This window comes from Lithobates pipiens, unplaced genomic scaffold, assembly GCF_037356315.1.
Source record: "Lithobates pipiens isolate NorthernLeopardFrog02 unplaced genomic scaffold, aLitPip1_a1.2 Scaffold_18, whole genome shotgun sequence".
Taxonomy (NCBI): domain Eukaryota; kingdom Metazoa; phylum Chordata; class Amphibia; order Anura; family Ranidae; genus Lithobates; species Lithobates pipiens.
This window is the reverse complement of record NW_027507758.1, coordinates 7,828,117-7,853,151: the sequence shown is the minus strand read 5'-3', so window position 1 is coordinate 7,853,151 and position 25,035 is coordinate 7,828,117. Positions and strand designations below refer to the sequence as shown.

Sequence of the window (25,035 nt, the reverse complement as noted above, 5' to 3'; positions counted from 1 at the left end):
AGCTTAAAGGAACCTATTTAGAAAATAAAAAACTAACCTTTACAACCCTTTTAAGGCTTCCAAGCTGACGTTTGGTAACTCGAACCTTCAGCTCCCTCCACATATTTTCTATGGGATTAAGGTCTGGAGACAGGCTAGGCCACTCCAGGACCTTAATGTGCTTTTTCTTGTGCCACTGCTTTGTTGCCTTGGTCGAAAGTTTTGGGTCATTGTCATGCTGGAATACCCATCCAGGACCCATTTCAAATGCCCTGGCTGAGAGAAGGAGGTTCTCACTCAAGATTTGATGGTGCATGGCCCCATTCATCGTTCCTTTGATGCAGTGAAGTTGTCCTCTTAGCAGAAAAACACCCCCAAAGCATAATGTTTCCACCTCCCTGTTTGACGGTGGGGGATGGTGTTCTTGGGGTCATAGGCAGCATTCCTCCTCCTCCAAACACGACGAGTTGAGTTGACGCCAAAGATCTGGATTTTGGTCTCATCTGACCACAACACTTTCCCCCAGTTTTCCTCAGAATCATTCAGATGTTCATTAGAAGACTTCAGACAGACCCATACATGTGCTTTTTTGAGCAGGGGGACCTTGCCGGTGCTACAGGATTTCAGTCCTTCACGGCGTAGTGCGTTACCAGTTATTTTCTTGGTGACTATGGTCCCAGCTGCCTTGAGAAGACAAGATTCTCCCGTGTAGTTCTGGGCTGATTCCTCACCGTTCTCATGATCGTTGAAACTCCACAAGGTGAGATCTTCCATGGAGCCCCAGACCGAGGGAGACTGACCGTTATTTTGTGTTTCTTCCATTTGTGAATAATCTCACCAACTGTTGTCACCCCTCTCACCAAACTGCTTGGCGATGGTCTTGTAGGCCATTCCAGCCTTGTGTAGGTCTACAGTCTTGTCCCCAACATCATTGGACAGCTCTTTGGTCTTGGCCATGGTGGAGAATGGAATCAGATTGATTCTGTGGACAGGTGTCTCTTATACAGAAAACAAGCTGAGATTAGGAGCACTCCTTTTAAGAGCAAATCAATTTATAACTCTTCTGAAAGGTGTTTTTCTGGATATTTATGTTGTTATTCTGTCTTTCACTGTGAAAATAAACCGACCATTCAAATTGTAGACCGATCATTTCATTGTCAGTGGGCAAATGTACAAAATCAGCAGGAGATCAAATACTTTTTTCCCTCACCGCATGTCATACCCCCTCCAAAAAAAAAGAAAAAATGTCATGCTAGTAATTATTGTCATGGAGCCGGGGTGTATCAACCTCAACAAGGGCAAGCGATTGGGCACATATCTTTTTATTAACTTCACGTTTTTTCAAATGAAGCTTTCATAACACTTTTTGTATGATTTCCTTGCTATACAGTACTGTAAATGACTTCCTTAAATCCATGTGTAATAATAGTATCAATATTAATTTATGAATTCATGTTAATTAATTTTATACAACTTGATAAAGCTTGCTCTTTTGAAAGTAGCAAAAAAGTAAAAATGCTCTATGAAACTAAAACTTCTTCCCCTAATTATAATAAATTTTTTCATTAAAACCTTATTTGTTTAAAAAAAAAAAAATATATATATATATATATATATATATATATATATATATTCTGATTGGGCACAATTCTTTTTAATAACTTTAAGTTTTGTTTTTTTTCATTAAAACCTTATTTGTTTAAAAAAAATATATATATATATATATATTCTGATTGGGCACAATTCTTTTTAATAACTTAAAGGGTTTTTTTTTTCATTAAAACCTTATTTGTTTTAAAAAAATATATATATATATATATATATATATATATATATATATATATATATATATATATATATATATATATATATATATTCTGATTGGGCACAATTCTTTTTAATAACTTTAAGTTTTGTTTTTTTTCATTAAAACCTTATTTGTTTTAAAAAAATATATATATATATATTCTGATTGGACACAATTCTTTTTAACAACTTAAAGTTTTAGTTTTTTTTTGTTTTTCAAATTTCATAATACTTTTGGTATGATTTCCTTGCTATAAACTACTTATTTAAATCCATTTGTACTGATAGTATCAATATTTCTATAATTCTAAATGAATGTTAATTAATTTTATACGATAATGCCCAACTTGATAAAGCTTGATCTTTTGAGAATCGCACTAAAGTAAAAAAGATGCTATATGAAATTTAAAATTTGTTGTCGTAATTAGAATTTGTTTTTCATTAAAACTTTAATTGTTTTTTTTTTTTTTTAACGTATATCTTTTTAACAACATTTTTATTTTTAAATGAAGCTTTCATAACACTTTTGGTATGATTTCCTTGCTATGCATGACTTTCTTAATCCACGTGTAGTAATAGTATCACTATTAATTCAAAATTAATATTAATTAATTTTATACATCTTGATCATCCTCGATCTCTTAAAAAATAGCACTAAAGTAAAAATATCAATATTAATTCTAAAATAATGTTAATTAATTTTATACAGCTTGATAAAGCTTGATCTTTTGAAAATAGCCCAAAAGTAAACATGCTCTATGAAACTAAAATTTCTTGCCCTAATTATAATTTCGTTTTTCATTAAAACCTTATTTGTTTTTTTTGTTTTTTTTTAAAGAAAGAAAATATATTCTGATTGGGCACAATTCTTTTTAACAACTTTAAGTTTTATTTTTTTGTTTTTTTTTCAAATTTCATAATACTTTTGGTATGATTTCCTTGCTATAAATTACTTATTTAAATCCATTTGTACTGATAGTATCAATATTTCTATAATTCTAAATGAATATTAATTAATTTTATACGATAATGCCCAACTTGATAAAGCTTGATCTTTTGAGAATCGCACTAAAGTAAAAAAAAAACGCTATATTAAATTTCTAATTTCTTGTCGTAATTAGAATTTGTTTTTCATTAAAACTTTAATTGTTTTTTTTTTTAACTTATATCTTTTTAACAACATTTTTATTTTTAAATGAAGCTTTCATAACACTTTTGGTATGATTTCCTTGCTATGCGTGACTTTCTTAATCCACATGTAGTAATAGTATCAATATTAATTCAAAATTAATATTAATTTATTTTATACATCTTGATCAACCTTGATCTCTTTAAAAGTAGCACTAAAGTAAAAATATCAATATTAATTCTAAAATAATGTTAATTAATTTTATACAGCTTGATAAAGCTTGATCTTTTGAAAATAGCACAAAAGTAAAAATGCTCTATGAAACTAAAATTTGTTGCCCTAATTATAATTTTGTTTTTCATTAAAACCTTATTTGTTTTGTTTTTTTAAAAGAAAGAAAATATTTTCTGATTGGCACAATTGTTTTTAATAATTTAAAGTTTTTTTTTTTTCAAATTTCATAATACATTTGGTATGATTTCCTTGCTATAAACAACTTATTTAAATCCTTATTAATGACTTATTTAAATCAACCTTACTATGTAACTTCCTGTCCCATAACCAAACAGGGAGTGAGAGAAAATCCCTGCTCCTACCTTGTACATAAGTACAGAAAAAATGTCTGCAGCTTTGAAGGTCCAAATGAACATGGGAGGAGTCTGTGATACTTATGTACTTGGGAGGAGCCTGTGATACTTCTGTACATGGGAGGAGTCTGTGATACTTATGTACATGGGAGGAGTCTGTGATACTTATGTACATGGGAGGAGCCTGTCATACTTATGTACATGGGAGGAGCCTGTCATACTTATGTACATGGGAGGAGCCTGTCATACTTATGTACATGGGAGGAGCCTGTGATACTTACATACATGGGAGGAGCCTGTGATACTTATGTACATGGGAGGAGTCTGTGATACTTATGTACATGGGAGGAGCCTGTCATACTTATGTACATGGGAGGAGCCTGTCATACTTATGTAAATGGGAGGAGCCTGTCATACTTATGTACATGGGAGGAGCCTGTGATACTTACGTACATGGGAGGAGCCTGTGATACTTCTGTACATGGGAGGAGCCTGTGATACTTCTGTACATGGGAGGAGCCTGTGATACTTACGTACATGGGAGGAGTCTGTGATACTTATGTACATGGGAGGAGCCTGTGATACTTACGTACATGGGAGGAGTCTGTGATACTTATGTACATGGGAGGAGCCTGTGATACTTACGTACATGGGAGGAGCCTGTGATACTTATGTACATGGGAGGAGCCTGTGATACTTATGTACATGGGAGGAGCCTGTGATACTTATGTACATGGGAGGAGTCTGTCATACTTATGTACATGGGAGGAGCCTGTGATACTTATGTACATGGGAGGAGTCTGTGATACTTATGTACATGGGAGGAGCCTGTGATACTTATGTACATGGGAGGAGCCTGTGATACTTATGTACATGGGAGGAGCCTGTGATACTTATGTACATGGGATTTTTTTCTTTTTAATAAGTTTGCAAAGATTTCAAACAAACCCCTCTCCTGTTGTCATTACGGGAGATGTTTTTAGAATTTTGAGGAAAATAATGAATTTAATCAATTTTGGAATAAGGCCGTAACATAACAAAATGTGGAAAAGGTGAATACTTTCCGGATGCACTGTATAAATTAAAATGTATGATATGATCTCCTTGCTATAAATGACTTCCATGTGTAGTAATAATTTTATATCATTTTTTGCCCAACTTAATAAAGTTTTATCTTTTGAAAACAACACTAAATAAAAATGCCTCTAAAGCCTCGTACACACGAACGGATTTTCGTCAGGGAATTGTGTGATGACAGACTGTTTGCCTAAAATCCGACCCGTTAGTACACTCCTTCAGACAATTGTTGTCCAATTTTCGGCTAACAAATGTTGGATGGCAGGCTAGTAAATTTTTGGCGGCCAACGGCCTGCTGTCAGATTTTCATCTCGCGTGTACACAAGTCCGTCACCCCAAAGTACAAACACGCATGCTCGGAATCAGTGCTCACCAAACACGACATTAGCAGAAGGTGCCCAAAGGGTGGCGCTCAAGAGCTGAAATTCCGCGTAGTACGTGACTACGTTCGTGTTTTTTGGCCGACAATTGTGTGCCGTTAGTATGCAAGACAAAATCCAGGCACACGTCCTTCGGACAAAAGTCTGACGCTTTGTCAGCCGACAATCCGATCACATGTACGAGGCTTTAGAGGCTAAACTATTTCATCCTACATTTAAATTATAATTCATTTTTATTAGATTGTAAGCTCTTCTGAGCAGGGCCCTCTTAGCCCCTGTACACACGGTCGGAGATTTCGACAACCAAATCCGTCGGATTTTCTCCGTCGGATTTTGTCCGTTGGATCTTGTCCGAAACTGTTGCATACACACGGTCGGACTAAGTTGTCGAAAAATCCAATCTTTCAGAACGTGATGACGTAATTTAGTTACGATGTGACTACATTCAGGCTAGTAGCCAATAGCTTTGATGTAGGAATTTGATCTGAGCATGCGTGGCACTTGGTCCGATCAAAATTCGCTACACATGATCAGAGTATGTCCGACCGGCCCAGTTGGTCGGGAAATATTTCCAACATGTTGGAAAATTGGGTCCGACGGATATTCCGATGGAATCAGTCCGATGCAGACCACACACAGTCGGATTATCTGACGACACGGTCCGATAAGACTCATTCCGACGGATTCTCCGACCGTGTGTACAAGGGCTTAATCCTCTTGTATTGTATTGTAACTGTATTGTCTCCCTTAGTATTGTAAAGCGCTGCGTAAATTGTTGGCGATATAAATCGTGAATAATAATAATAATAATTTTTAATTAAATGCTTAATTGTTTTGAGAATAAAAAATGAGTCTACAGCTGGTTGAAAAATCCCTTTTGTGTTTGAGGGGGTGATCAGCTAAAAGAGATTTTATTTTTATTTTTAATCTTCCTTATGAAGCTGTACTCTCCTCGAATACAGAATCATTGGCAATGGAAGTTCCTTTATTTTTTATTTTTTTATTTTTTCTCTTTTTTTAATTCTAGATTTTTGAGGTGAACAGAAATTCTCTTGCTTAAGGCGGGAAAAATACTCATAAATGATCCCTTAAATTATAAATCCATTTGGCCACACATGTATTGTTTCATGATTGTGGTATGGTGTTTCAACAATTTTATTTTTTATTTTTTTCTCTTTTAACTACATCTCTGTGCCTTTGTGATTTGGTTTTAGTTTCAGTTCGGCTTCCTGTTGGTTTTGTTAACATTTCCTGGGTATTACCCTTGAGTAGGCACGTGCTTTCCCTGGTTCCAACAGACCCACATTTCCCCTTTTCAGAATAGTTTTCTTTACCGTATTTACCAAATATAAAATACCTTAATGCAAGTAAAAAATGTCCAGTTTTCATTGCAGAATTTTTTTTTTACTGTACAATTTGTAGCAAAAATGGTCCTTTTTTTTTTTTTTCACATGAACATCATATTCTAAAACTCAGAGTAGGAAACATGATCATACAAGAGAAGTACATAGCCGGGTCACAACTGAGCTCTTGTCTTTGTTTTTTTTTTTTTTTTTTGTAATAAAAAAAAAAAAAAGAAAAATTGTACATTATATCCACCTTGTTAGTTTTTTTTTTTTTCCTGTACAAAATGCTTAAGAATGCCAATGACCATCGTAATTGTAGAAATAAAATTAAAACAGAGCTTATGAAGTCCAATACGGCTGAAAGTACTTTTTTTTTTTTTTTACGCCCCCCCCCCCTCTCAGTCACAATAAAGTCAGTAATGAGAATGGTGGTGGACGACTCAAACATCCTTAAAAGTCCTTCGAAAACAACGTTGATACTCTCCAGGAAATTTTTATAATTAGGAAGTGCAAGCCGTCAGGGAAATCCTGCTACTCCCAGTCGATACACTCGATTGCGTTGCTGACATCTGGAATGACAATTTTATCTTGTCATATCTCATTAAATTCTGAGCACTATTTATTTTGTTCATTAGTATCCTCAGGCGAAAGACAAGTATTGGGTCAACTTGCATGGATGCTCACTCTTCAGATCTCCAGCTGTTGCCAAACTACATAGTCCAAGATGTTGGCTTTTATTTTTTTTTTATTTTTTTTCAATTACCAACACAGTTGTGATTTCCAAACTCAAAAATATAATCTTTAATACATATTCAAGAACTTGGCTTTGCAGATAAAAAGTCGTCAAAGCCCAATGGGAACATTTCATTCAAATCGGCTAATTAAATTTTAGGTGCATCGTAAAACAAAAAAGCGTGCAAAGTCTTAGAGCCGGTTCACACAGGGGCGACTCAGATCCGACTTCAAGTCGCCCCAAGTCACCTCAGGTCGCACAACATGTAGAAATCAATGTAAGTGAATGAGAGCTGTCTTAATGCACACTACTGAAGTCGCTCCGACTTCAGAAAAGGTTCCTGTACTACTTCAATCCGACTTGTAGGCGACTGGTACCCATTGATTTCAATGGAGGTCGCCTCCAAGTCGGATCTCTGTCTATACGGTGGCGACTCTCAGAGAATTATCAGCTCTCAAAAGGAGTTCCCCCCTGAGAGCTCATTCTCTGATTGGCCACGGCAAGTCGCCTGGCCTGGGATGATTTAAAGTAGTGTTGTAAGTCACGTCCAAGTCGCGTCCAAGTCACGTCCAAGTTGCCTCCAAAAGTCGTGTTGAAAGTCATATTGCCCCTATGTGAACCGAGCCTAACCCTAAGGCTTGGTTCACACAGGGGCAACACGACTTTTGGAGGCAACTTGGACGTGACTTGACGTGACTTGACCTGACGTGACTTGACGTGACTTGGACGCGACTTACAACACTACTTTAAGTCGCCCCAGGCCAGGCGACTTGCCGTGAATGAGCTCTCAGGGGGGAACTCCTTTTGAGAGCTGATAATTCTCTGAGAGTCGCCTCTGTATAGACGGAGATCCGACTTGGAGGCGACCTCCATTGAAATCAATGGGTATCAGTCACCTACAAGTCGGATTGAAGTAGTACAGGAACCTTTTCTGAAGTCGGAGTGATTTCAGTAGTGTGCATTAAGACGGCTCTCATTCACTTACATTGATTTCTACATGTTGTGCGACCTGAATGACTTGGGGTGACTTGGGGCGACTTGAAATTGGATCTGAGTTGCCCCTGTGTGAACCGGCACTTAGTTTTCTCCAGAAGGATAAGTTTCCATTCTGGGGGGAGCATTCCCCGACTTAGTTGGGGTAGGCGGAACACTTTGGTGGGGGGGTAGGTCAGCCACGTCTCTTGAGCTTTTGACCTCCGGGGACACGCCTGCTGACCTTTGGAGGAGGTCCCTATTCCAAATCCCTGAGTCCTAACCTTGTTCTTCAAGGGGAAACCCTAACCATCTAGCCTTAACCCTCTAAATCCGTAACCCTAACCCTTCTAACCCTAACTCTAACCAGAGTAGAAAGGCCTGCCCCTGACGAAAAATAAGGCCTTTGCTCTCTGCACACAACTTTAGTCAGAATGGGACTTTGGCAGTACCAGAGCACAATTTTTATTTTTTTTTGTATTTCATAAATAGTCGCCGATCAAACCAGATACAGCTGCTGACCATACAGGTGCACCTCAAAAAATTAGAATACCAGCAAAAAGTTAATTCATTTGGATGATTATGGCTTACAACTAGTGAAAAACCCAAATTCTGTATCCCAGAAAATTAGAACGTTACATAAGACCAAATTAAAAAAAGGATTTTTAATACAGAAATGTTGGCTTAGTGAAAAGTCCATGTACAGTATAGGATGCACTTGGTCGGGGGTCCTTTTGCAGGAATTACGGCATCAGTGCGGCGTGGCATGGAAGCGATCAGCCTGTGGCACTGCTGAGGTGTTATGGAGGCCCAGGTTGCTTTGCTAGCGGCCTTCAGCTCATCTGCATTGTTGGGTCTGGTGCCTCTCATTTTTCTCTTGACAATACCCCACAGATTCTCTATGGGGTTTAGGTTGGGTGAGTTTGCTGACCAATCAAGCACCGTGATACCATGATCATGTGACCAAGTATTGGTAGTTTTGGCAGTGTGGGCAGATGCCAAGTTCAGCTGGAAAATTAAATCAGCATCTCCATAAAGCTGGTCAGCTGAGGAAAGCATGAAGTGCTCTAGAATTTCCTGCTAGAGAGCTGTACTAACTTTGGACTTGATAAAACACAGTGGATCAACACCAGCAGATGATATTTCCAGATCACTGTCTGTGGACACTTCACACTGGACCTCATGCAACTTGGATTCTGTACCTCTCCACTCTTCCTCCAGACTCTGAGACCTTGGTTTCCAAATGGAATGCAAAATGTAATTTTCATCCGAAAAGAGGACTTTGGACCACTGAGCAACAGTCCAGTCCTTTTTCTCCTTAGCCCAGGTAAGGGACTTCTGAAGTTGTCTCTGGCTCAGGAGTGGCTTGACACAAGGAATGGGACAATTGTAGCCCTGTATAAGTCTGTGTGTGGTGGTTCTTAAAGCACTGGCACCAGCTGTAGTCCACTCCGTGTGAATCTCCCCCAAATTCTTGAATGGCCTTTGCTTCACAATCCCTTCCTCTCAACCTTTTGTGACCTTACCCTCCTTGTGGAGGGTGTCAATGACTGTGTTTTGGACAACTGTCAAGTCAGCAAACTTCCCCAAGATTGTGTAACCTACTAAACCAGACTGAGAGACCATTTCGAAGCTCAGGAAACCTTTGCAGGTGTTTGGCATTATATAGCTGATTAGAGTGTGACATCATGAGTCTACAATAGAGTGTGACACTGTGAGTCTACAATAGAGTGTGACACTGTGAGTCTACAATAGAGTGGGACACTGTGAGTCTACAAGAGAGTGTGACACTGAGTCTACAATAGAGTGTGACACTGTGAGTCTACAATAGAGTGTGACACTGTGAGTCTACAATAGAGTGGGACACTGTGAGTCTACAAGAGAGTGTGACACTGAGTCTACAATAGAGTGTGACACTGAGTCTACAATAGATTGTGACACTGAGTCTACAATAGAGTGTGACACTGTGAGTCTACAAGAGAGTGTGACACTGAGTCTACAATAGAGTGTGACACTGAGTCTACAATAGATTGTGACACTGAGTCTACAATAGAGTGTGACACTGTGAGTCTACAAGAGAGTGTGACACTGTGAGTCTATAAGAGAGTGTGACACTGGGTCTACAATAGAGTGTGACACTGAGTCTACAATAGAGTGTGACACTGTGAGTCTACAAGAGAGTGTAACACCATGAGTCTAGAATAGAGTGTGACACCATGAGTCTACAATAGAGCGAGACACTGAGTCCACAATAGAGTGTGACACCGTGAGTCTACAATATTCAACTTTTTCACAATATTAAAATTTTTCAAGATACTGAATTTTGGGATGTCACTAGCTGTAAACCATAATCATCAAAATGAAAAGACAGAAATGCTTGAAATATAACACGCTGTGTGTAATGAATCTATATAATATACATAATTTTTTAAAATGAATTACTGAAAAGAATGAACTTTTTGATGATATTCACCTTTTTTGAGACGCACCTGTATACAATGTATTGGTAATAAAACATCCATACAATGCACCCCCTAATCTGTTTTCCCAACAGAAAATAGCCATATAACATAAGCCTGTACCCTGAACATCCTCAAAGGACTTACTGATCATAACAATGAAAAACAGATGCCTACTCAACGCGTTTCGTTGTCTATATGTGATAATGCTGCATCAATTGTCTTGAGACATCGTAGGCACATGTTTATTCCAGGCATGGATCCGATTCGAAGTGGCATATACAGACCATGAAATTCATCGGGAAGAACAACCAATATATATGTACATATATCTGTTCTGGCTTTATTCAAAGTATATTTATCCATGGAAGTAAAATAAAAAAATAAAAATTAATGAGAAAATGTGTGTTCTGGTATTATTAAAGTTCCATTCTAGCTATATGTGTTTACACTATATTCAGGGAGGTCGGTAATATTGCTCCCATAAGGGGTGTTACCATCTATTTAAGTTTGTATATATGATATTTGTTCTCTGAGGGAACACAGTGGTGCAAGACGCCTCCTGCTGAGCCAGACCAATCAACAAATCTCATGCTCCTGGTGATTGGACATTAATAGCAATGGCCCAGCAGAGGGTGCCTCAGACCTCTCAGAGAGACCACTGTTTCCACACAGAGAGCAAGGGTCCTTCTCTGCAGCATGCTGGCAGTGGACGGGCTATTCTGCTCAGGCTTTGGCTAGCGTTCTAAATAAAACTAAAACTAAAAAGACTTTGCATACCTTTTGTTTTGATCGACTTGGAACGTATTTAGCTGATTTAAACAGAAAGTTCTATTGAGCCTTCAAGATGTAGGTTAGCAACACTTAGAGCTGTGAAAGTTGAACACCTGCTATCTAAAGCTTACCTGTCCTTCCACCCAGCTGAAAGATAAGTATACTTACAGAAGATTCAAACTCAACTCATCATAATCCGCATCTATTGCATAGAGCCCAACACAGATCTCAGATCACCGAGTGACCATGTCCAGGTGCTGATCTAGGAGGTGTGGGATTAAGGTGGTGGTGGTCCTCAAAGGTCAGAAGGCTCAGACCAAACAAGCAGATTGGAGACCAATGAAAGGTCCCAAGGTTTCCACCAGGAAAAAAAAGGGGGAGAGGCAGGAGAGTCCATATAGTGTAGTATGTTGCTAATACTTTCTCATTTTCTTATGATTAGAGAGAAACTAAAAAAAAGACAAAATGACTTACATCCGGTGAGGTTGCAGTGACCCAGGTGGGTAGAACCATGCAACCTTCCATAAAAGCAGGTGGAGGAAGGGCTGTGTCTCCATCCGGGGTGAAGCTGATCACTCTCGATACCATGGGGATCCCAATCCTGGATCCTGGGGTCTCCAAAGTATGGCCCTCCAGATGTTCAGGAACTACAATTACCATCATGCCTAGTCATGTCTGTGAATGTCAGAGTTTTACAATGCTTCATGGGACGTGTAGTTCCCGCAACAGCTGGAGGGCCGTAGTTTGGAGATCCTGCTCTAGAACACTGGTCTCCAAACTACGGTCCAAGGTCCAGATGCAGCCCTTTGCTTGATTTTATCCAGCTCTTCCATCCACTAACTCCAACAAAGCATTCCTTCTGCTTACACTGATCCTCCCATTGACACCAAAGACGGGGGGCTCTATTCCTGCCACTGACAGCAGATGAGGCATTGTTTACTCCCACTGACACAGATGTATTTTCTACTCCCAACTGCCACAATCTGACCCTCAAACAGTATGAAGGAGAGTAAACTGGCCCTTTGTTTATAAAGTTTGCAGACTGCTGCTCTAGTTTTCAGGTGGGTATCATACTGGTAGGATGAGAGGAGGTCAAAAGTCTATTGGTGAACCGGATCACAGAGGCACCAGGTAAGGTGTGTAAGCCATCAAGCTTGACTAACATCAGATCACTTTTTTTCATCATAAGCCCTTGTACACACGGTCGGAGATTCCTACAACCAAATCCGTTGGATTTTGTCCGTCGGATCTTGTCCGAAACTGTTGCATACACACGGTCGGACAAAGCTGTCGAAAAATCCGATCATTCAGAACGTGATGACGTAATTTCGTTACGATGGGACAACGTTCAGGCTAGTAGCCAATAGCTTTGATGTAGGAATTTGATCTGATCATGCGTGGCACTTTGCCCGATCGAAATGCTCTACACATGATCGGAGTATGTCCTATCAGACCAGTTTGTCGGAAAATATTTCCAGCAAGTTGGAAAATTGGGTCCGACGGGTATTCCGACGGAAACAGTCCGATGCATACCACACACAGTCGGATTATCCGACAACAGGGTCCGATAAGACACATTCCGACGGATTTTCCGACCGTGTGTACAAGGGCTAAGATGCATTTTGTGGCTATGACTCGACATTTACAACTAAACGTTTAATCTTTCTTAGTTTACTTTTCCACCTGAGGGTGTCCATGTTAGGAGTGTGTTAGCTGACATGAACACACTCGGGTGAAAGAATAAGCCGAAAAATGTCAAACATTTATGTATCACCATAAACTGAGGAAGGGGCAAGTTAAAGAATAGCATCTTTGGGTGAAATAAATCTGATGTTTGTCAAACTTGAAGGCTTCCACCCATCCCTTAGATACACCACAATGGGCGCCTCTACTATTCGGTTCTCTGATGGACTTTTGACCTTCTCCCATCTTACTGGTCTAGGTGGTATTTTAGTCCTCCACTGAGAAGAAGATATTGGTTATGCTTATTTGATTTTCTCCATAGAGTTTAACCTTCCTAGCGGTAATCCCGAGTCTGGCTCGGGTTGGGATTTTAATTACATAAGCGGTAACCCCGAGCCAGACTCGGGATCGCATCGCTCGATGCAGGGGAGGACACAGGGAGAGTTACTCACCTTGTCCCCTGGATCCAGCGATGTCCTCTGCGCTGTGTGATCGAGCTGTCCTCCGCTCGATTCACAGTGCCGAATGCCGCCGAGCTCCGTTCCCTGCGACGTTACCACGCACGGGAGCGGAGAACGGCGGCAAATTCAAAAAAGTAAAAACACACACAACACTGTAATCTTACAGATTACAGTGCTGTATTAAAAAATACACACCCCCTTTGTCCCTAGTGGTCTGTGCAATGCCCTGCATGCACTTTTATATTATAAATACTGTTTTTTCTGCCTGGAATTTGGAGATTGTCCATAGCAACCAAAACATGTCCCTTTTTCAGTTTTTTTTGGATTTGATTACATTATTGAATAATTTTTATTATTCTTTATTATATTATAAACTTTATCATACCCGGGATGTCTGCTAGACTCTGGTTTGAAGAGATTTCAGAGCGTTATTCCTAAGAATTACAGGACTACAAAATAAAAGCCAGATTTCCATGCAAAATAATTGTACCGCTTTCAGCACCTTATTCCAGACTGAATCATACCGCCAGGGAGGTTAATGAAGAATCTCTCACTGTCAGGAGACTGTAAACATTCCTGTTCTTTGACAGCTGCTGGTCTCGTTCCAGCATTCTGCTTTTTGGCTATGATGCATCCCTGTCTGTCCACCTGCAAAGTGATTAATGTGGCCTGTCCCTGTGTGGAGACCAAACCTGATTTAAACCAGCCAAGCCTGCAGTCTCATGCTTGTGATAGCGCCTGTTACATGTGCTCAAACTCCCTCTTTGTCTGACCCGCTCTTCTGTTTAAATTAACTTATTAACGACCTCAAAACAGATTTGGCTATGATGCATCCCTGTCTGTCTGTTCACCTGCAGGGTGATTAATGTGGCCTGTCTCTGGGTGGAAACCAAACCTGATTTAAACCAGCCAAGCCTGCAGTCTCATGCTTGTGATAGCGCCTGTTACACATGCTCAAGCTCCCCGTTTGTCTGACCTGTGCTGCTGTTTCGGTTAGTTTGTTGAGGACCTTGAAATAGAAATCAGACCATTCTCTGAACTCTGCCTGCCTTTTGACTATGGGTTGACCCTGACTATTCTGAAACTTCAAGAGAGGATGGAGGACCCCTGGAAGTCGCACAACTATGGTGTCCTGCTGCAATGAATGGAGTGGCAACCTCAGCCTGGACTCCGACCAGGCCACACCTCCAATGCATTTTATTCCAACCCAGGAGCTTAGTCATAGGGAACCATTGGGGCCTGCCATTTACCTGAGCTGTCATTGAACCCCTCTGCTTGTCTGCCAACCACAAGTACCTGTTTGGTTTGCTCAGTCCGCGCCTGCCCCGGCATGGTAACCAGGCACTATAGCATTGAGTATAAATCCTGAGGGCAACCGAGTACCGGTAGTCCTGCTTGCCTTAGGCCCCTTTCACACTGGGGCGATGGGGCCGTCGGCGGTAAAGCGCCGCTATTTTTAGCGGCGCTTTACCGTCGGTCTGCGGGCGCTAGCGGGGTGGTTTTAACCCCCCGCTAGCGGCTGAACAAGGGTTAAAATCACCCGCAAAGCGCCGCTGCAGCGGGCTTTGCCGATGGTATAGCCGCACTGTCCCATTGATTTCAATGGGTAGGAGCGGTTTAGGAGCGGTGAATACACCGCTCCTTCACCACTCCGAAGATACGGCTAGCAGGACTTTTTCCACCGTCCTGATAGCGCACCGCTCCAGTGTGAAAGCCCTCCGGCTTTCACACTGGAGTGAAAGGGGCCGGTTTTTTCAGGCGCTACACAGGTGCAATTTTTAGCGCTGTAATGCCTGAAAACCGCCCCAGTGTGAAAGGGGCCTTATAGGAAAGGGAGGCTGCTATAGGTGAAGAACACAGAAGTTGGTTATAGTGTCTGACCACCTGCGTTAGGGGTAGGGCTGACACTCACCTTGAAGGCAGTACACCGTCACCCCTTCACCTGAGTTTTGTGATGGCAAGTACACATTGGATGAGGAGGACTTGGGCTTAGATCTTCTGCAAGTATAGTTATCCATTAAGTAGCCAATTCATTCCTACACAGTACTTTGCCCACTGGATACAATTATATCAGTGGTAACATTTTTTCACACATTGTACAGAAGTTAATTGACTTGAATTATTAATAGGACATTTTAACACCATTAACTCTTTAGTTTTCTCCTCTTATAATTTAAGAAGCCCTACAGCTAAAAAGCTGTAATATAACACTATCAGACCCGCAAGACCGAGCCACTCCCAAAAATGCAAACTTTAATGCCTTTCCTTAAAAAAAAAAAAAAAAAATCGTGCTAACATCTGATGCACAAAGAAAAGAACAGCAATGAAAAAATATATAAACATTCTATAGAGCTTTCTTTATTTTTCTGAAAAATATATATTTCCATATCATACTTCCCTTTAGATTTTTATTAAGGACTAATAACTATCTCAAATAATACAATAAATAAAACTTGCTTTCTTTAAAAAAAAAAAAAAAAAAAGAGAAAACAAAAAAAATGAAAAAAAAAAAAACTTTTGAGGTGACCACGAATGGCGATGACTTGACTTGCGGCTTCATCACTTCACCGACGTCGCAGCGGAGGAGTCTTCATCAAACATCACACTTAAAAGACAGGGATGAGTTTTGTTTTTTTCCCGCCTCTCCAGACTTCATTGGGTTTTTTTTTACGGGATAAAGAGCACTTTAGAATATAACATGTGCTTCTTGGCCGGAGCAGTCCACCACTTCTTGTGCTTAGCACAATCTGCTCAATTTTGTGTCATGGTTACTCCTGCCGTGGGTGCTACCCACTTCTGTATCCATTGACCTAGAAATTCATAAGGAATTTAATTCTTGTACGCTACCCTTGCCATCAGAAAACAGCAAGATAATCAATAACTGAAATGATCTGCTTATTTACACTGTGCTTTCCATTACCCATTCTGAGCTGTCGCAGGTACATCTAGTTGCGTTCCCTACTAGTTCACTATCGTCATACTGTAAAAGCATCCCATTAACTGAAAGGCTTCTCCTAGTCCAAATATTTGTCATCTTTCTTGGGTAACTACAGCACTGTGTTGCGGCAAAGTCCCCCATGTCAAATGAATGGCTACGTTTTGCTTTTCCCTCCAGGGGTAACATAAGGTGGCTACGGACTTTGGACTCTTGATTGCCCAACAAGGGCTCTTTGTCTGACTGGTGGACTGTCGTCGAAGTCCTGGAGTCCACAGCGTCCTCCTTTTTTTGACACCTCAACTCCAGGGAGGCGAACGCTCCCATAAGTCTATCAATATTGGGTTTAGACCTGGAGACAGGTCTCCACTTATGGGACAGAGTGCTTTGATTACTCTGTAGGCTATAGTCATCGCCTTCTGGGCTATTGACAGAACTAGAAGAGGAGGAGACACTACTGTGCACTGAGCCACAGTTGAATTCCATGAGTTCATTCCTCACCACCACTTTGGGATTGACTTGTAGTGGAACCCCATTCTGCACTGAATTTCCTCCATTAGTCTGGGAATAAACATTGGTGACATCGGCCATCTTCCCCTGGGAATTGTTGCATATTTTATATCTTACCATTAATATAACAATGAAGACCAGCAATGTAGCAACTATGATTCCACCAATAACTAGAATCATTGTTCCCCCCAAGAACTGGCTGTGCATGGACTGGCACTGCTGATAGTCCTCTTGGGTGAAGAACTGGGCACATCCCACTATGTTGGTGGCTGTTAGGGTGGTCGCCGTGTCATCCCAGATGGCCAAGACGCACAAATCGTATGCTGTCCCAGATACCAGATTATTCACGACGAATGCTTTGTTTGAAGCAGGGATCATCCTAAAAAAGAGACAATAAAAAAGAAAAAAGAAAAAAAGAAGAAAAAAAAAACAAAGGAAATTAATTAATATATTTTTCAATATGAATATATAATACAAATATTCATAAGTGGTGTAAGATCATAGGAATACAACCACGTACTGTGTATATACGTAAATAACATAAAGTCATGTATATGTATATGTGTATGTATGTATATATAGATATGTGCCCAACTACAAAAATACGTTAAAAAAAAAAAATAATTTAAGTTTTAATGAAAAACAAATTCTAATTACGACAAGAAATTTTAAATTTCATATAGCGTTTTTTTTTTACTTTAGTGCAATTCTCAAAAGATCAAGCTTTATCAAGTTGGGCATTATCGTATAAAATTAATTAACATTCATTTAGAATTATAGAAATATTGATACTATCAGTACAAATGGATTTAAATAAGTAGTTTATAGCAAGGAAATCATACCAAAAGTATTATGAAATTTGAAAAACAAAAAAAAAACACAAAAAACTTAAAGTTGTTAAAAAGAATTGTGCCCAATCAGAATATATATATATATATATATATATATATATATATATATATATATATATATATATATATATTTAGCTAGATACGTAACTAACTAGTTTCAATAAACTATTAGAAAAGCACCTGAACGACCGCAACATACATGATATACAATGTGATACTGACATATAATTACACAGATAGGTTGGACTCGATGGAATTGTGTCTTTTTTTCAACCTCGCCTGCTATGTAATTGAAACATTACTAGTTTAGTTACATATACATTTTTAAAAATTTAAATATCTGGCAAACCAGGGTTTGAAAATACATAAACATATAAGAGAAAACAAAGAGGGCTGAATTGGTATTTCTCTTGTTGCCATAATAATATGTAGCATTTTTGTGCTACATAGACACAGGCAGGGCTGGTCTTACCATTGGGCTTAACTGGGCTCAAGCCTTGGGCCCCGCCCAATAGGGGGCCCCGCCCAAGATACATAGACGAGTGTACTTGGCTCGGCTCACAGTCACGCCCAGTCCCGCCCTATGATGGACATAACACAGGGACTGGGCGTGACTGTGAGCCGAGCCGAGTACGCTTGGCTAACCTCGGCTCCTCTCAGGACTGCGAGAGGACCCGAGAGCCGCCGAGAGGACCTGAGAGCCGCCCAGAGGACACGAGAGCCGTCGAGAGGACCTGAGAGCCGCCCAGAGGACACGAGAGCCGTCGAGAGGACCTGAGAGCCGCCCAGAGGACACGAGAGCCACCGAGATACAGAGGACACTGTATCTCGGCGGCGCCATTTTTAAACTGCAAGACTGCAATGACAAGGCTGCAAATGACAAGGCTACACTGACAAGGCTGCAGATGGACACTGATGGACACTGATAAGGCTGCATTGATGGGCATTTAAATTAAATTTTTTTCTTTAAACTTCCCTCCTAAAAGATGTTTTTTCTTAAAACTCCCTCCTAAACTTGGGGTGCGTGTTATACGCCGATAAATAAGGTAATGTATAGAAGGTAGGGCCCAAAAGTGGCTCAAGCCCAGGGGCCCCCACTACCCCAAGTCCTGGCTTTTTTTCATCAGGCTTTCATTCTGGCTGCTGGTGGATCTGCAGTATATTTGCTAGAGGGGTTCTTTTTTTGTGTGGCAATCTATTGTTGCTGAAGGGGAATCTTTTGTTGCTGGGGGTGGACCATGTTGCTGGGGGGAGGTCAATTGCTAGAAGGGATCTACTGTTGAGGGAGGGGTCTATTGATGCTAGCTGCTGTAAAGTCTGTTGATGCTGGCTGGTGGGAGATCCGTTGTTGCTGGTGGGGGATCTATTGTCGCTGGGGGGGGGGGTTGTATGTTGCGGGGGGATCAATTGTTGCTGTAAGGGAGCTACTGTTGAGGGAGTGGTCTATTGATGCTGAATGCTTGGAGATCTGTTACTGGGGGTCTGTTGTTGCTTGGGTGGTATTTTGTTGATAGGGTGAATTGTTGCTGGAGGGGGTCTATTGTTGTCGGGAAATCTATTTTTGCTGGAGGGGTTCTATTGCTGCTGGCTGTGGAGGATCTCTTTTACAACTTTTCTTGTTATCATTACCAAATTTCATACAAATTACTTAACACCACAAAGTGATACTTGGCTCTGTATTCTCTAATAGAGACAGAACTGGGAGGTGGTTATAGGTAGGAACCAAGGGACAGTACTGGGAGGTGGGTATGGGTAGGAACCAAGGGACTGTACTGGGAGGTGGGTATGGGTAGGTACCAAGGGACGGTAGTGGGCGGTAGGTATGGGTAGGTACCAAGGGATGGTATTAGGAGGTGGGTATGGGTAGGAATCAAGGGACAGTACTGGGATGTGGGTATGGGTAGGAACCAAGGGATGGTACTGGGAGGTGGGTATGGGTAAGAACCAAGGGATGGTACTGGGATGTGGGTATGGGTAGGAACCAAGGGACGGTACTGGGAGGTGGGTATGGGTAAGAACCAAGGAACGGTACTGGGAGGTGGGTATGGGTAAGAACCAAGGGACGGTACTGGGAGGTGGGTATGGGTAAGAACCAAGGGACGGTACTGGGAGGTGGGTATGGGTAAGAACCAAGGGACGGTACTGGGAGGTGGGTATGGGTAAGAACCAAGGGACAGTACTGGGAGGTGGGTATGGGAAAGAACCAAGGGATGGTAATGGGATGTGGGTATGGGTAGGAAACAAGGGACGGTTCTGGGAGATGGGTATGGATAGGTACCAAGGGATGGTATTGGGAGGTGGGTATGGGTAGGAGCCAAGGGACGGTGCTCAGAGGTGGGTAGGGAGTGGAGACATGAACGGAGGAGTTCTTGTATGTTTTCTCTGAAAAAAAGCATGCATAGACATATATACATTAATCTTTCAATTCAACGAAACTCACACAATTCTAATTACTGAATATTCAGATTTTTGTTAAAGTTCAGTCATGACTGGGTCTCTTTAAGCCCATTGCTACATTATATAACCAAAGGTTTGTGGACACCTGACCATCACACCTATATGAGCCTGTTGTGCATCCCATTCCAGCACCATGGGTATTATTATTGCGCTGACTCCTTTCCAATCCTTGTATGGGTTGTCACCCAAGAACACAACAGTAATAACTGCTAACCTGACCAAGCTGGCCAAAGGGAGAGTGAGTGGAGATGGACAGTAATGGTAAACTTCTTTTGGGTAAGAACTCTTGGTAGTGGTTCTATGAACTCAAAGCTGTATTAACACACAGTATATGGGAAATAAGTCACTGGAAGAGTTGTGTGCATGGTCGTGTGCGAAGATATATGCAGGCACATAGACAACTCATGCAACTCAGGAGCCTATTGGCTTTTTTTAAGCTGTCTAGAAGTCTTGAAGATTGCTGAGTGGTCAAACTCTTGTGACCAGAGACCAGACCATGTGTTCCCATCTGTGCTCTGACCCAGCTCATCTTCACTTGTTGCTGATCCTGGCTTGTGACATGACCTTACTTCCTGTCTGCTGATTCGGTATCTCCTCTCCTCATCTGATACTGACCCTGGCTTAGCCCTGACTCCTCTTTTGCTTCCTGATTTTGTACCTCTGCTGCCTGGTTTTTGCCGACTCCGGTCTGCCTGACTATGCCTCCAGATCCTCCACCTGCTAGCTCCTGCATACCCTGCTGCACAGTTTTCAGTACTGTTCTCACCATATCTACAGCACTACCTAGAGCATCTTCTGTCCAGGATCTTCTAGAGGCACTCATGCCACTCTCTGCCCTGTTATACTCCTGTGTCCCATCTGTGATCTGACCCAGCTCCTCTTGACTATGCTTGATGCTGATCCTGACTTGTGACCTGACCTTGCCTGCTTCCAGTCTGCCGATTCTGCACCTTTTCTGCTCATTTGATACTGACCCTGGCTTGGCCCTGCCTCCAGATTCTGTACCTCTGTTGCCCAGTTGTTGCCTCCTCCCTGCCTGACTATGCCTCCAAATTCTGCAACTACTAACTCCTGCATTGCATCTTGTGGGGTTTCCAATACTCTACTCTCCTGCACTACCCAAAAGCATCTTCTGGGCAGGATCTTCTACATGCACCCATGACACCCTTTGCCTTGTTGTCCTCCACTTCAGGAGAATTAGGACAGGAGCTGTAAGGGAAGCCCTCTTGTTAACTCTACCAGGTATGTGACACAACAACATAACTTCAGCCTCCTTGTTTACTCTTGCCACATGGTTGTTTCAGGCCTTAAGCCTAGGCTTTAGGTCTAAACTCATAGACCAATTTCCGCATAGCTGCTTTGACTCCGCTCTCTCCCGGTTCACTCTCTTTATGCTTTTTTGCCACTCTGTCATTATCTGCACCTTGCAGACATGCACAGTGCTCTCTTGCAACCACATGGACTCCTCGGGAGGGTTAAGCCCCAGTCTACTGTCAGGTCCCAGACTATAACAGGTGTGAATACCCGCACCATCAGTGTGTCCCAGTTGCCTGCAGAATCTGGTCCCAGGAGCAGAGATTTCCTTCCTTCCAAATCTCTATGAACTCTCCAGGCTCCATGTCCCAAACCAGGTTTTACCAACCACTGAGGAAACTGAAAAAAACAGTTTCCTCTGAATGAAACAAGAACCCTGGAGCTCCTCAACTTGTCTAGTTAGAAGATAACCACCTCAGTGTAGAACAGGCATTTCTTGATTTGAGTATTAATACCAGGGTTACTCAACTAGGGTTCCATGGAGTCCTAGGGTTCCTCCAGAGGTTACTAGGGGTTCCTTGAGCAATTAGCAATTTCTACCTCTCACATAAGTTCCCACTGGCACCATTCATCTTTTAAAGAGGAAGTAAACCCTGATGAGTTTACTTCCTCTTGCATTCCCTGCAAAGGCAAAGCATAATGGACTACTATGCATCGCATCGCATCGCATAGTAGTCCATTATGTGTCACTTACCTGACACAGGAGCCAGCGAAGTCACCGCTGTCCCCTGTAGTCCGGCGCATCCATCTTCTCGGTGGGGTCTCGCAGCTGTCATTTGGCGAAGCCGCGATGACGTCACTCCCGCGCATGCATGCGCACGGGAGCCGACACGCGCGGCATCTCCATCGTTGACGGTGCCGTGCTCATTGCGCCTGCACGCCGCTGTCTGCGGCGCATGCGCCGTAGACAGCGGTGCCTGTCTTCGGGCAAATATCTCCTAAACCGTATAGGTTTAGGAGATATTTATTGGACCTACAGGTAAGCCTTAATCTAGGCTTACCTGTAGGTCAAAGTGTGTTGTAAGGGTTTACAACCACTTTAAGCTATCTGTAAGGGGAGAATCCTTCCCACTGACCATCACACTAATGTATCATGGGTTGTCGATTTAGTAATTATTAGCGGAGGGTCCTCTGAGACTGGAAGGGTTCCTTTGTTTTGAAAAGGTGGAGACAGGCTAATTCATAGTATTTTATGATCTTTTATGACCTATGACAGTGATGGCGAACCTTGGCACTCCAGATGTTTTGGAACTACATTACCCATGATGCTCAACTGCACTGCAGAGTACAGGAGCATCATGGGAAATGTAGTTCCAAAACATCTGGGGTGCCGAGGTTCTCCATCACTGACCTATGAGATACAAGAATGTTACCTTATGAGTGGAGAGGAGCGCAGGCATCCTTTGAACTCATCTGTAGCCGAAACTCTGAACTCATGCTTATTTTTTTGTACTCCAAGGAGAAGAAGAAGGGTGTGAGTTTGCAGTTTGGTTAGAGATGAGTTCAGCAGACTCATCTCTATTCATAACCACTTTAGAAGCGCCCGCACAGCAACATGTACGTCGCTAGCCTCCTCCAGGTACAGGGGGCATCCGCCGACTCCAGCTGTGAATATACACAGGGGGATTTTGTTAGCAGGTCCCGGCCAATGACAGTCTATACACGTTCCATGGGAATTTGCCCTTAGCTTAAGGAATGAGGTGAGGTTCTGCTGACTTACTTCATCCAGCAAAAATACTATTTTTGCTTTACTTGAACGTGATTGGGTATTTTTTATTTTTTTTTGCAAAATTTATCGACACATTCACTTTGGGGAAACAATGATAGTAATGTAACCCCAAAGAGATATAGATAGTGTAACGGAACGCTTGGCAACCCACTTGGGTGCTTCCGCCAAACAGTGCCTCCTGCCCCCCAAACCGTTCCAGCACACCGTGAGCTGATACCAGCCCTGTTACCCCAAGCATCATTCACAGACAAGATGTTGAATTAAAACTAAAGTAATGGCTGTTTATTGAACAGAAATACAGGTTTTATACACTTCAAAAGTATGTTGATGCCCCCTAGGGGGTTCCACGATCCCTAGTGCCACACCCTCATTATGTAGTCACCCCTGTAAGTACTATTGAGAGTGAGGGTTTCTTTGGGTTTATCAATTTTATTTCATTTACAATTTTTCTATTACCATCTTTTTCCTTGACAGGGTCAGACCAAATAAAATTCTTTACCTTCTACATTATATATACCCCCAATCACATGCATGCTCCTGAAGATTGGATCAATTCATGAAACGCGTAGAGATGATATATGCCGTGTTTCAATCCTTTTGTGGTCTACCAGCTACTTTTTATATGCTATATTACATCAATTGTTTGTAACCATGCAAATACTAGCCTCTACCATATGTGTGTATACATAAATTGTACTGGAGATTTTACATACCGTAATTAAGTGATAACAATTACCATTATGTACCTTGTTATTGACATATTCAATTTTTATACATTACATTTTTTTATTACCGTATATACTCGAGTATAAGCCGAGATTTTCAGCCTCTTTTTTGAGGCTGAAAGTGCCCCCCTCGGCTTATACTCGAGTCATCGCTGTCTGCCCGCTCGATCAGCGTGTCGAGCAGACAGACAGCGGCCATTCTATAATTCAAAAGCCGCGCCTCCGGCTCCGCCTTCGCCTGTGATAGGCGGAACACTGAATTTCCCAGCAGCCTGTGTTCCGCCTATCACGGACATCGTATCATCCTCGTACTACGGACGAGGATGATACGATGTCCGTGATAGGCGGAACACAGGCTGCTGGGAAATTCAGTGTTCCGCCTATCACAGGCGAAGGCGGAGGCGCGGCTTTTGAATTTTACAATGGCTGCCGAGGCGCCGACGAAGAGGGCACGGGACGGAGGCAAGGCAAGGCACGGCACGGGACGGGACGGGACGGAGGCAAGGCAAGGCACGACACGGGACGGAGGCAAGGCACGGCACGGGACGGAGGCAAGGAGGCAAGGCACGGGACGGAGGCTCGGGACAAAGGCTCGGGACACAGGTAGGCTGGACACACACACACACACACACACACACACACACACACACGGATGGATGGAGACACACACACACACAGGGATGGATGGATACACACACACACAGGGATGGATGGATGGATGGAGACACACACACACAGGGATGGATGGATGGAGACACACACACACAGGGATGGATGGATGGATGGATGGAGACACACACACACAGGGATGGATGGATGGATGGACACACACACACACAGGGATGGATGGACGGACACACACACAGGGATGGATGGACGGACACACAGGGATGGACGGACACACAGGGATGGACGGACACACAGGGATGGACGGACACACACACAGGGATGGACAGGCATGTCTCACCCTCGGCTTATACACGAGTCAATAAGTTTGCCAGTTTTTTTGGGGGTAAATTGGGGGCCTCGGCTTATATTCGGGTCGGCCTATACTCGAGTATATACGGTAATATCTATGTACTTCATTTAACCGCTTGAGATCCGCGCTATAGCCGTTATTCGGACCTG

At 42.0% G+C, this 25,035-nt stretch overlaps 1 protein-coding gene across 3 annotated transcripts in view; it reads right to left on the bottom strand.

Moving 5' to 3' along the window:
* Positions 1–5,740: 5,740 nt before the first annotated feature.
* LRFN2 (leucine rich repeat and fibronectin type III domain containing 2) overlaps positions 5,741–25,035 on the bottom strand; it is a 738,594-nt gene continuing 719,299 nt past the window's right edge. Inside the window, exons 5-6 of one of the 3 annotated variants that reach the window (XM_077485374.1) lie at positions 16,949–17,210; positions 5,741–6,873 (exon numbers count right to left, since the gene is read on the bottom strand). In XM_077485374.1, coding sequence (XP_077341500.1) covers positions 6,805–6,873; positions 16,949–17,210 — 331 coding nt within the window. In that variant the 3' untranslated portion in view covers positions 5,741–6,804. Of the gene's footprint in view, positions 6,874–15,723; positions 17,211–25,035 lie in introns of those variants that run through there. The other 2 variants (XM_077485376.1, XM_077485373.1) reach the window with 2 other exon arrangements.